This window comes from Mangifera indica, chromosome 9 (assembly GCF_011075055.1).
Source record: "Mangifera indica cultivar Alphonso chromosome 9, CATAS_Mindica_2.1, whole genome shotgun sequence".
NCBI classification, from domain to species: Eukaryota; Viridiplantae; Streptophyta; class Magnoliopsida; order Sapindales; family Anacardiaceae; genus Mangifera; species Mangifera indica.
This window is the reverse complement of record NC_058145.1, coordinates 10,944,900-10,958,621: the sequence shown is the minus strand read 5'-3', so window position 1 is coordinate 10,958,621 and position 13,722 is coordinate 10,944,900. Positions and strand designations below refer to the sequence as shown.

General features: G+C 31.0%; 2 protein-coding genes across 2 annotated transcripts; one reads left to right on the top strand and one right to left on the bottom strand.

Annotated features, from left to right (window-relative positions):
* Nucleotides 1-6,246: 6,246 nt before the first annotated feature.
* On the top strand, nucleotides 6,247-6,910 carry LOC123225603 (photosystem II 5 kDa protein, chloroplastic). The gene has a single exon (XM_044649697.1). It carries the CDS (start codon nucleotides 6,365-6,367, stop codon nucleotides 6,710-6,712), a length of 348 nt encoding a protein of 115 aa, XP_044505632.1. The 5' UTR covers nucleotides 6,247-6,364; the 3' UTR covers nucleotides 6,713-6,910.
* A 120-nt stretch (nucleotides 6,911-7,030) lies between these two features.
* Nucleotides 7,031-12,102, bottom strand: LOC123225602 (sulfite reductase [ferredoxin], chloroplastic-like). Its single transcript, XM_044649696.1, has 9 exons — nucleotides 11,719-12,102; nucleotides 9,607-10,383; nucleotides 9,237-9,533; nucleotides 8,846-9,043; nucleotides 8,138-8,272; nucleotides 7,928-8,044; nucleotides 7,686-7,847; nucleotides 7,397-7,595; nucleotides 7,031-7,130 (listed from the first exon to the last, which is right to left on the bottom strand). The coding sequence occupies exons 1-9, from the start codon at nucleotides 11,905-11,907 to the stop codon at nucleotides 7,123-7,125; spliced, it is 2,082 nt and encodes a 693-aa protein (XP_044505631.1). The 5' UTR covers nucleotides 11,908-12,102; the 3' UTR covers nucleotides 7,031-7,122.
* Between the last annotated feature and the right edge of the window lie 1,620 nt (nucleotides 12,103-13,722).

Sequence of the window (13,722 nt, the reverse complement as noted above, 5' to 3'; positions counted from 1 at the left end):
CCATTGCCATTGTTCATTGTTATTTATTAATGGAGGTTTTGGGAAGGAGCCAGATGAGTTGAAAACAATTCACGTTTGATCTTCATTCATTGTTATTATTTATTAATTAGCATCACAGAGAATTTGCATGACTCCATGTTTTTTTTTTCAATGATCAAGGACTCATACTCATTTTCATTAAACAGATAAAACTTGCAGTATAGCAATTGAATCCACAACCTAAGCATGACACTGTGTTTCAACTTGTAGCTTCTCACCTTTGTCCAAATCAGCACTCTTTCTTTCATCTTCTTTAATTACATATACAATTTTCAAAGGACACTAACTCTTAACGAAGTAAGATAATTTATGAAAACTCAAGAAATTGAACTTAGTAGTATGATTACCATCAAAGTTAAGGTCAATAATTCGGTTAAGTTAAAGTTAAAAGATTTTGATATAATTTTAAATCTATACCAAGTTAGTATTGATGGTTTTGACTTAAAATTCGAACTGATATAATATAAATACAATCTGATAACACAAACCATTAGATTAGTATCAAATGTCATAAAAATACCCTTTATTGACCCAATTCAATCATGACTGGTTTATTAATATGATTTGCAAAGAAATAATTATGTTGTAAGGGTAATATTATTCTCAAATCTTCATTTTCCTCATGATTAATAATTACAATAAAATTATGTATACTTATTTTAGATATCACATAATTAAGAAACTTTAAATTGAAGATAAAGTAATATTCAATCATATAATGACACATATAAATGTATATATATTTGTGTATTCAAATAGATACACATAATAGTACTCTAATGATATTTAAAAGATAGGGTAATGCTACTAATTTTATTTTACCATTAACCAATTTCTTAACGAGGTTCTTAATTTTTAACATGAAAAAAAAGAAAAAGAAGGCTTCCACTAAAGTTTAAAATGGAATTAACATTTATTTATTCTAGGTGAATTTGAACCTTCATTCCTATGATTTAGGGAAGCTCTTACTTGTTTGTAGAGTCTCCTTCCGCCACTCAAGATTATTCCTTTGTCAATTTAATGTTTAAGTGTACGTACGCATTGCTTATTAAAGTTATAAGTTAGTTAGTTTCAAATTATTGTGAGGTGTTAATTGGTAGTTAAGTTAAATTATTGAATAAAATTTGAATCATAGTGTGGCTGTTAAAATTCACAAACAACTAGGCAAAAAGCAGGTATCAGCCTCTTACTGTCAAGTCACATTGTCAATTTGTAACGTCACATTAATTATAATTAATTGGCAACCCCAATAATTAACTCTCCGTGCCGTTAAAGCTACTGCATTATTAAATTTTAATTTAAATTAATTAGTTTTAATAATTAATTAATTAACAGTTTACCACACATGTGTAACCTTACCATTTTAAAAACTAATAATATTATTCTTTATTTTTGATTTTAACATCTGAATTTGGTAATTGGGGATGATTAGATTTAGAGATTAATAGAGTGAGATTATCTTTTAATTTTAAAAATTAATAAAATTATTAATACCAATACTCCCATCAAATGGGTTTAGGTCGACTTGTGGTAAAGTGACTGAGCTCGAATTTGTCAAAAGCTACTACAGTAAAAGGGTAAATGTTTTAGTTTTTAATATGTAGCGGTGGTAAAAAAATAATTTACCAATAGATTGACAGCCCTCATTCTTTCTTCCTCAGCTTTCTTTTTGCACTTGTCTGATTTGATTGATTTCATTTTGATTCTTTCTCTCTCGATTTTCACGTTTGTTTTTTGTTTTTCTTTTTCCAATTTACGATTTTGATATAATATTTTTCATAAAGTTAGGGCTTAATTGTTGTTTTTTTATTCCTAAAATGAAAAAAAAAAAAACTTCACATTATTTATACAAATATATAGAATGTAGATGATATATATGTATATATTATGGTTTATATTATATAATTTTCAATGATTTAATTTAATTTTTAAATCTAGTTAATCTATTTATCCCTTCCTCTTTTTAGTTTTATGATTTCTTTTTCAATAAAATTATATATATCTATTTTATATATATAAATATTTATATATTAATATATATTCTTATGTAATTAAATAATATTAAATTAAAAATAAAATAATATCTAATTATATGATAACATATATAAATATATATATTTATATATTTAAAATAAATATATAATATTATTTTTTTATAATATATAATTACTCTATATAGAAAAATAAATAATGATATTTTAGTAACTTAAATAGACAACTAAAGAGGATATATTGCCAATATTTATGAACAAGTGGGCAAAGGATTTATTTATTTTATATATTTATTAAAATAAAATAATTATTTTTTTTTTGAAGTAAAGGACAAGTTTTTCTTATTTCGCGGAGCTTATGTTCTTGTCCTGTCTCCTCACTTAGATTAAGTGTCTTAAAATTATATATATTTTTTAAATATTACGTTTATATAATATTATTATAGTAATTAATTAATATTTGACCGATTAAATTGCAATTATAATAAGACCATGTTGGACAAGGAGAATCCATTTTAGGTCTCTAGAAGGCCAAAAGTCTATCTTCCAATCAAAGTATAGTGAAATTTTAAAATATCATCTTTTAATTTTTAAAAGTTTAAATATCTATCTATAAAGTAATTTTTGTTAAATATCTTAGTTAAGATTAAAGATAAAATCATAATTTAATAAAAAAAATTAAAAATTTATCACATTTCTCTTCTACGTATTAAAACTAACAATTTCTCCCACACTCAAAGTTTGCAAACTAACCTTGTTACCCCTAAGGTTTATTTTTCTCCCTCTTCGATAACATCTTCGCTCTGGTCGTTAGTTAGCTTCCCACTATCTTCAAGGTCGAACGATCTTCTCTCTTCGATATCTGTTTTCATTGGATGAAGACGAATTGTCTTCATTCGACAATCTTCATCTCTTCTGCTGTATGAAGACGATTTGTCTTTATCTAACATTAGATGAATTATCTCATGGTTAGAGACTTGTCGTCTAGATAAATTCAGATGAAAATTGTCTGGATGACGATTAAGCATAGGGAAACACACAATCAACGTCGGAGATGGTGATCGGAGATGAAGAAAACTAAACCCTAAATTTGTTTTGGCCTTCTCTAGAGTTCAAAAATGCTATCATGTCATTTATTTGTTTCCATACCATTAATAAAATTTTAATTTATTTTTAATTGAAACTTCAACTTTTTAAAGAGATAGTTTTGATGAAATCCAAACACTATAGTATCATCAAATAAATCATTAAGTTACTTTGAATTATATGAATATTAAAAAGTAATAATTTAAATGATATACACTCAATTATATACTATAAAGCATGTATAAAAAAAATTTTTTGATAAGATAATAATATGTTATGTGTAGGCATGTCAATTGTGTCGGGCCAAATAAAGACCCGACCTAAAAAGGTCATGTATTATAGTTTGTCGAGCTTAACCCATGAGCTTTCTAAGACAAGCTATGGGATTTAATATTAGGCTCATGGGTTGGGCAACCCAATATTGTTTACAAAATTTATATAAAAAAAAAAAAAGTAGAAATGAAGGCTTCTATTTCATTGCTTCTACCACAAGTAGATGCGCAATTATTTTTTTAACTTTTTTATTTTTTTATATAAACTAACCCAAATTTTTTTATTTCCAATTTTATTTATAAATCTCTCAATCTCAAATTCTTTTATTATATTTTCAGTCTCATTTTCTCTTATCAACTCTCTTTCGAAAATTGTCTGAATTTATAAATAATAATTCTTTGTGTTTATAATTTCATTTTCATTTCAATTTTATCATTACAAAATATTACAAATGAATTCAACATCAAATGAATCCAATTTCAAATGAATTTAGAAATTTGGATGTTGAGGTCGAATGGATAAATGGTATAATATATATATATATATATATATATATATATATATATATATATATATATTATTTATGTTTGTAATTATATAGTATGCAAATTAATTTATTTATACTATATTATAAACTTATAATATTTTTAATTATATAACCACGGTCTTTCTCCGTTACAAGTGAAAGATTATAAATAAAATATTTAGAGTACTGTACTCGATTTTAATAATTGAAAAATAATTTATATTTAAAAATTATTTAAATGGGCCGACCTTATATAGGGTCGAGCCTTAAGCTTTCAAAAATTCATGGATCAGCTCGATTTGAAGGTTTGTTACTGTGCAGACCCAGGGTTTGGCCTGACCTATGAACACGATGAGTTGAGCCAAAGTCGACCCGACACGGCCCTTTGATGTGTCAGGTTATGCCTATAAAAAATTTTCTTTTAAATCAATAGGTTTGAAGATCCATGTGTCTATCTATCATATCCATTTTCTATTCTTAAGTTTATATTTTGTTAATAAATTTCATTTTTCAAATAATATTGTTAAATTATATTTTTTAATTCAATCAAATATTAAACAATTTAATATTTTACCGGATTTATAGAAATTCAATCAATTCGATACAAATTTAAAAAATAAAAATATCAAATATTTGTTCTAATGCCTTTGGTATGGCGAGCCGTAGTACAAACGTTTAGGACGATGATCGGCACTTTCCACGCTGATTGTATCGTTTTCTGCCTGCAAATAATTTATACGTTAAGAAAAGACCCTGGAGGCAAGCGGATGGGTTGAAAATGAAAGTACCCAACAAAAGCTGAATTTTCCAACTGTGTTGTGAGGACTTAATGTCAGAAACGACTTTAATATTTTTAAATGAGTACTGTTCCATGTGGTTAGGTCATTGGTCTCTTCCAATTCTTTGTGGTCAAAGAAAGTTTTTTTCTTTTTTTTTTTAAATGATAAAAATTCTCAATTTAGTTTTTATTTTTTAATTGAAAAATAAGTAAATTATATATATAATTTTTTTTATATGATTTAGATATATAAATAATATGTTATTATACAATTAAATAATTTTAAATTAAAAATAAAATAATATCTAATCATATGATAATATATCATTTATGTATTTAAATTATATATAAAAAATAAATACAAATAATATTAGCTTTAACATATATAATTAATCTCACAAACAAACACATATAAAATTTGGATAACTAATCAATTATTCATTTAAGGCCAAAAAACTATTTTCCACTCAAGTTTTGATGCAAATTCAATTTTTTATCTGCTAATTATCGAAAATTTAAACATTCATATATCTGTTAAATTTCACTGTTACTATTAAGGGTAAAATAGTCATTTAAAAATTTTATTTAAACTTATATTTTAAATTACCCTAAAGTTTTAAATTGTTTATTTTTGTCTCTAATACATATTTTTCAAGTTTAAAAATTGACTCCCCCCCCCCCTCCCCCAAAGTCTAGGGTTTTAAACTCTCATTTTTTTTATTATGGCCACCCCTAACTTTCTAAAATTTTTCAGTTTCACCCATTCTTTCTCCCTTGATTTCTAGATTTGATAACCATTTACTGATTTTCTCCCTCCCTTCTCTAGTCATTTTCATCGAAGAAGAAGACAATCAGAGTGGGAAGGGAGAGCGACTAGCAAGACAAGAGAGAGAGACCAACGACCGATGGTGGAGAATCATCGTCGGAAAGAAGGAGAAAGGAAGACTAGGGTGCAACTGAGATTTTCTAAAAGTCTAGGGAGGCAGCGAATGAGAAAAAAAGATGAGAGTTTAAAACTTAGACTTGGAGGGAAAAAGTCAGTTTGTAAACCTAAAAAATATAAGGTTAGGGGACAAAAATAAATATTTTAAAACTTTAAGATAATCCTAAAATATAAGTTTAAATAAAATTTCTAAATAATAATTTTACCTTTAGTAATAATAATAAAATTTAACAGACAGATGAATATTTAAATTTTTGATAATTAGTATATAAAAAGTTAAATTTATATCAAACCTTGAGTAAAAAATAATCATTTGGCCTTCATTTAATTCATAAAGAGATATATTATCTTAAAATAAAATAATTTTAAATTAAAAATAAAATACCACTTAAACATCCTCGTTAGTACGTATTCCTTGTGTATACTCATTACATTAGTCTTAATTATTTGAGGTTCTAATCTTACAGAGTTATCCAAATACAATGGCTAAAAATTATCCAACCATTCAGCACACACAAGTACACAAAAAGTTCAAACCAAGATAAAGCACACAGGTGGCAAAAGCCCATTAGCTCAAACATCACAGAAAGATAAGAAAATGGATGACGAATTCATGATTCTTCTAACTCTTCAAACAAAGAATAAAAACCCTCGTTAAAAATTTTACATCCCAAGCTAAACAAGACACCAAACTCAAAAACCAAGTTTCTATCCATTTCAACATAAAAATGGCTTCAATGACGATGTCAGCAGCAGCCTCAATGCTTCCAAACTTGACCAGAAACCAGGCCGCAAGTGGCAGAAGAGGGACAGTTGTGGTGGCAGCCAAGGCGGCATCGAGAGAGGCAGAGGGGGAGACAGTAATGAGCTTGGAGATGAAGAAAAGTGCGAAACAACAAGAAAGCAGCAGTAACAATGGAAGAAGAGAGATGGTGTTTGCTGCAGCAGTTGCAGCAGCTGCTTCCATGGCTAAAATCGCCATAGCAGATGAGCCAAAAAAAGGGACTCCAGAAGCTAAGAAGAAGTATGCTCCTATTTGTGTGACAATGCCTACAGCTAGAATTTGTCACAAGTGAGAAAAATTTCAATTTAATATTGTGTGTTAGTGTGTTAATTGGGGTCTGATATTAATGCAAAAGTGTTAAAGAATTTGTCTTGTGTTGTATTGGAGAAATCTAGTTTATGTCGTCTCTCCTTGTTACAGTCACCATTTCTACTATGTAAGCTCTGGCTAGTTCTTGAAACTGAAATTTATTCATCCATTGCCATCTTAATCGACTACATAGCCTTACAATTAGTCAGATACAACATTGAAACAACAAAACTGCTTCAAAGTTGCACAAAAAGCAAAGAGGAAATGAAAGCAGAACGTGCAAACATGCATAGAAGCTACCTGTAAAGAATCCCAAGAAGCTTTTGCATTCCTAAATCTAGAGCTATTTGTCATAATATTTTCTTGGACAGGAAACTGCTAACAAATTGATGATCAAACACCCGAAGAAGACAGGTTAATGCAGCAGATAATAGATGAGAAAGTCTTGATTGAACAACTTGGGAAAATAGGGCACAAGATTCAGGAACAGGTTTTGCACCATTTTTTTAACACAAAACAAACTAGCAAAAACTTGTGGTTACAAAATTATAACAGGTTCTGTTATCAATTCCTTCCAGCTGTTACCGACAAGTAACAGCATGCAGAGAGAGGGAGGAGGGTGAAAGGAAGGCAAATGAATTCCATAATGGCCAACTCATTCATTCACCTTTGCCATTTTGCTGGGCAGTAACAAAATTGCGAATAACTTCTATGGCCAATTGATGAGCGGACTTGTTCTGCAGCCTGGCAAGGTCCTCCATGGCTTCGTATGTCTCCTTATCAGCAAAAAGTTTCAGGTTGTATCTTGATGATGCTTTTACAGGGCCTTCCCATTTCTCCACTAGTTCTTGGAGCTTTTCAAACCCCTGAAATTGACCGGTCACAATCCACATGAAATTTAGGCTAGTTTTTGTTGATGCACAAAAATTTCAGAATGTCATTGCTTTAGGGCTTACCACGCGGTTTGTGAAGTCTCCAAATGATTCATCCTTGGTTTGTCGTTTGTGTTTCCAGTAATAGAACAAAGGTTCAAAAACTTTTTCTAGCTCTTGAACCTTAACTTTATTCATAAAGCTTCTTGCTAATGACACTTGATTGGGGGTTCCACCGAGCCATATCTGTTTTTAACACGATGGAATGTGTTCTCATCACTTGCAAAAAATAGAGAAACAAAGCGTCAAGTCATTGCTTAAAATACCTGATAGCTGTTTGGACCATCACCAACCAACCCAAGTTCAGCCATGTATGGTCTTGCACAACCATTAGGGCAACCCGTTACCCTTATTACCACAGATTCATTGTACTTGAGACCAACCTGATATGATTAAAATGTACACAAAAATATGGATTCACCACTGATCACAAGCACTTGGGTCATTCTTCTAAACATGTATTATCAGTTATATACCTTCTCAAATACAGCTCTAACCCGCTTGAGAATGTCAGGTATTCCTCGCTCAGCTTCAGTTATTGCAAGAGAGCAAAGTGGTAAAGCAGGGCATGCCATTGCAGTTATGTTGAGCGGGTCTACATATCGAGGAAGCTGCACACAAGTATATATAACAAAGCTAGGCTTACTCATGAAACAGTTCGTTCTAGGGGGGAAAAAACTAGAGTTAAAAAATAAAAGAAAATTGAAAATTAGAAAATCCAATAAACAATGTTATATGTCACAGTTACCACTAAACATAGAATGTATAAATTAATCCTCAAGTTTTAATTTACTAAATATGACTGCAGAAGAAGATAAAGCCTGTCATGATAAAACAACACAAATAAACAGAATTGTCTAAGCAGTTGTATGAAATGAAGGTACTGAGGTACTCGTTACATCCAGGTTTCAATAATACTAAGCCTCATACTAATGCCTATCAATGTGCAGCAAGGGTTCCATGCAAGTTCATATCAATCCAATTCTACTTTTAAGTAAAAAATTTCAATTTTATATATATATACACATATATTTATCTTGACATCCCTTCTCAACGCAACTGGTAAAACATATGTTCCAAAATTAGTAACAAAGCAGACCAAGTTCTGAGAGCTCTGATAAATAAAGAAATTGCATTGCATAATTAGATAATGTATGTATCCACTCCATATGAAAGAAATTTACCAGTAGACCAGCCTGTGCAAGAGTTGTGGTGATGGGACGCTTCCATGCTTTGCGAATATCACACAATATTATGTTTTGGTTTGCAGTAATACGCACATTTAAATTATACTTCTCTATTATTTCCCTTAACGTCTTCTTCATTTGACCCGCAATACGACCACTATCAACATGGAGTCCACAAAATAAAGCACCATCACCCTGTCCAACATTTTTAACAAGTCAGAAATGCAAAGACAAGGGGCAAAGAAAAAATTTGTGCAAAAACAAATGATACTGGGATGTTGTTCAGAGAAAATAAGTCTATATTACATTACAAAAGGGTATCACCATGTAAAAACCTCAGGACAGGATAATTGACATTATGACAATATATTTGACTCAAAAAACAAACCTGCTCATGCCATCCCAAGTAACTTTTAAATTCCCACTCAGGCAGTTCACGAAAAGGCTCAAATTTCTTTCCATAAAATTGCTCAACAATACTTCTAAACTTCTCAATTCCCCACGAGCTGATCAAATATTTCATTCTACTATATTTACGATCATCTCTCCTTCCATGTTCTCTTTGTGTAACGACAATAGCTTTTACAGCATACAAAATGTCCTCTTTCGGTACATAGCCCAGAGGTTCTCCCAGGCGCGGAAATGTGGTTTCCAAACAATGTGTTCTTCCCATTCCACCACCAACCTGCATAAGAAATCTTACTTACAACCATGTTACAGGAAAGCAGAAATAAATTTTGTTTGAGCATATATCTTACAAATATATTGAATCCTAGAGGCTCTCCTTTTTCATCAGAAACAACAACAACACCAATATCATTAGTAAGAATATCCACCGAGTTATCTGTAGGCACAGTTACTGCAACTTTGAACTTTCTTGGCAAGAACTGAGTTCCATAGATGGGCTCTGGAGAATCAGGGAAATTAGTTCCATGAGAATTATCATTCCGTGCCCTCACTACTTCAGGTGGTTCAGCTGTCATTATTTGCTCCCCATCCACCCACATATCATAATAAAAACCTGACTGAGGCGTAAGAAGAGCAGCAATATTCTCTGCCGTTTCCTGTGCAAATAGGTAATCTTTCCTAACAAGAGGAGTAGGAGGAGCAAGCACATTCCTATTAAGATCACCACATGCTCCAAGAGTTGATCCCATGCTTCTAATGATGCTACTCATTACAGTCTTAAGGTCCTTCTTCAGAACACCATGGAGCTGAAATGTTTGTCTGGTAGTCAAACGAAGAGTTCCAATCCCAAACTGATCGGCAAGATCATCCATGGTCAGGTAGAGTTGATTTGAAACTTTTCCACAAGGGTTCTTTGTTCGAAGCATAAAGGAGTAAGATTTGGCACCACGTTCATCTCTGTTATACTGTTGATAACTCCCATGGAACTTGATTATTTGCGTAGCAGACTCATTTATATTAGGGGCATCGGTCAACAATTCCTCATTAAGAGGGTATCTTATAAAATTACTTCGCTCTTTGATTATTTCCACCTTACTACGCTTAGGCTCAGTCTCAGGCTTTGCTGGCTGCAAAGGAGAGAAACATATAGTGTTAATGAATCTAATTCTAGCATCTATTTTTGATATTGATTATATTCACAAGATACTATAAAAATGATAAAACTAGCGGAACAAAGACAATAATTGATGAACTGAATTCTTTAAGCAGGCCAAGCTCAAAGTACCTGTTTCTCATATGCTTGAGACAGCCATTTCATTTAAAGGTAAAAATACTACTAAAGGTACTTTACTAGAATCATAGATATAGAGTTTGGGCTTTGCTGACGTATAGGGAACAGGGAGTTGAGACTATCCACCCCATTTCAGCTATTAGACCATCCCATTACTTCCAGAAGTTGATCCAAGGGCTGATATTGGGTATTTGCATTATTTCCCAGCAATACAGGCACTGCCATATGATATAAAAACTATTCTAGGGTCTTGAATTTCATGTACGTTACTGAGACAAATTTTCTATTGTCCTTAGATGGCAGTACTTTTAAACTTGTTCCATAGAATTTCATGACATCAAACATTAAACTTGTAACGTATCATTTGTAGATGTTACAAGTATCACATTTAATGTTATAAAAAGAAAAAGAATATGTAAAATGCATTTCATAAAGTCATTGTGACTTTAAAAAATGACTCAGCTAATTTGAACAACAAGGAATAAGCTTGACTGATTAATACTATATTTGAATTAACCATCACGATCTTTGACCTAACATATCGCCAATTCATTCTTAGATGTTGAATATACAATATTCCACTGCACGTACTCCTTTCAAAAAGCTAGCGTTTACAAACCATTTGCCGAAGCGTCCCCTAATTTTAACATCAGTTCCCTCAACGCAAAAAATGCAAACTAAAAGATATTCGTTTCTTATAACCAAATCGCAAACGAATAGTTATTCATTCTTATAAACCAAACACAAACGAACAGCTATTCATCCTTATCAACCAAACACAAACTAAATCATTGTCTCCATTAAAAAGCACATTCAAATAGTTTAAAGCGCCTAAATGTCAATTCTGTAATGTTTGGCTGAAGTTCATTTTATCAATGCACTTGATAACTGTATTGACAAAAAAGCATCTTTTAGATTGGAAAATAATGCATGGTTTACACATTTCTCCTTTTCTTTTTTTTTCAAAGAAAAACATTTTACAATTTGTCGTAACCATCAAAATTTTAGAGCTAACATTACAACTAGTTAGCAAGAAAAAAAAAAAGCATCACAACACAAGCGCTGTTATTCGAAAACACTTCACGGAGGCGCTTTGAAACAGAAAGATAACCAACGCTTACACAGACACATCGAAGCATAATATTATTTTAAAAATTGAACAAAAGGTCACCGTGGAGACAGCTCTGACGAGCAAGGTACTAGTTCTGGAGGAGTACGCAACGGGAAAGGCACGTAAGCTCCTGGACAGAGCGGGCGAGTGCAACGATTTCAATCCGGTGAAGCGCCGAATTCGAAGCTTCGAATTCGGATCAGTAGGAATCAAAGTACTGGCAGCTGCAAACGACGCCGTCGTAGCCATGCCTTCAGTAGAATCGATTCAAGGAAGAAGAAGACTAAAATAGTAAGAGCTCAATCTGAAAAAATAACAAAACGCAGCGTTGAAGGATTTGAAAAAGCGCGAGAGAGAGAGAGAGGAATTAAAATCTGAAATAAGACATTTTTTGTCAGCGTTGTGTTCACTGTTGAATTTGGGTGGTTACGCAGAACGGGAAAGTAGTGAAGTGCAGTTATATATTTTATCTGATCGTGCGTATTGCTAAAATGCGCCACCTTCACGTGCCTGACACGGGCTTGGCTTGTTTGTTTGCATTTTGACCTTTGTTGACGACTCACGGACGCGACTGAAACGTAAACGCCACGTGTTTTTTAATCAACTGTGAACACCCTCATTTGAAAAAAAAAGGTTGTTTTCTTTTAAGTAATTTGATTTGTTTATATTTAATATAAAATATTTAAAATTGATTTGATATAATAAAAAGTAACATTTTCTCTAATCATCTAAAATCCCTTTCCATAATACCTTAGTTAACTATTATTATTTTTATTAATTTAATATAATAAAGTTAATATTACTTATAATTTTCTTCTTGTCTTTTCTTATAATATTTAAAAAACAAATAAAAAAGTTAATAATTTGATGAATACTTTGTCACACTGTTCTCACTAATGACATTGATTAAGTGTGACTTGATTAGATTTGATTTGTTTAATATTCTCGTAAATATGAGATTAAGATGAGAAGAAATTGTCAAGAGTCTCATGACCGTTTGCATAAGTTTTAAAGCTTAAACAAGAACAACTTTACTTTGCCTGATTTTTAGAATAGGGACTCACACCTTGTGTTTTTGAAATAGTCAATGAACTTATTTTTATTTTTAAGTTTTTACCTATTAATTTTCTAAAATTTATATATCTATTTATTTATTAATTTTGATTAATACTATCAAAGATAAAATTATTATTTTAAAATTTTATTTAAAAAAAAGAATAATTTATATTCATTTCTCATCTTAATTTTTAAAACTAACTATTTAATCTTAACTTAATTTAAAAAAGTTATTTTTTTATTTTCATTATCTAAGGTTTCTATATTTTACGATTAACACCCACCTTTTTAAAATTCAAAATATTACACTTATATTTCAAAAAAATTATTCTCTCTTTTTAATGTGATTTTATTTGATACGATCTGTCAACTTTACCACCAATAAGCTCTCTCCCTTTTTGATGATTTCTTAATATAAAAATTATCAAAAATCTAATCAAACTGGTCGGATTATTGCATCAATGTATAAATCGCACAAATTCATACACTGGTCCACACACAGAACAGCTGGTTGATGTCACACAAACCTAGACATCATCAGTGTAATGTTAGCCGGCCGATCATAAATGCGCCCAAATCAAACGCAACTTTTAGTTGACTTACATTTGTCAACTATACCTCACCTGGCTATTATAAAGAGTGGAAATTAGCAAAATTCACCGTCTAATTTCCGCCCCAAAAGCTTCACTGATTGACATTGAGATAACAATAGCTCCTCGTCATATCATGTCTTCAAATTATACCAGCTATTTCTCAACCTTCAGATATTGGGTTTTTTTTTCAGTTCCTTTTTCTTTTATTAAGGAATGCTGACAGTGGCCAAATTGTGAGGACATTGCTGGGATATACCCATACCCTTCCCTTCTAACTTTAAAACTGGTTAAGTTGATGAATATTTATTACTTCTACATCTGTTAGGTATTGTATCAAGTGAAGTAAGTTTGAGCTTGGGAGATTCAAAGCTCTTTTGCTTGTTTGTGGAGTTGCAAGGAAATCCTGAAGTGGATC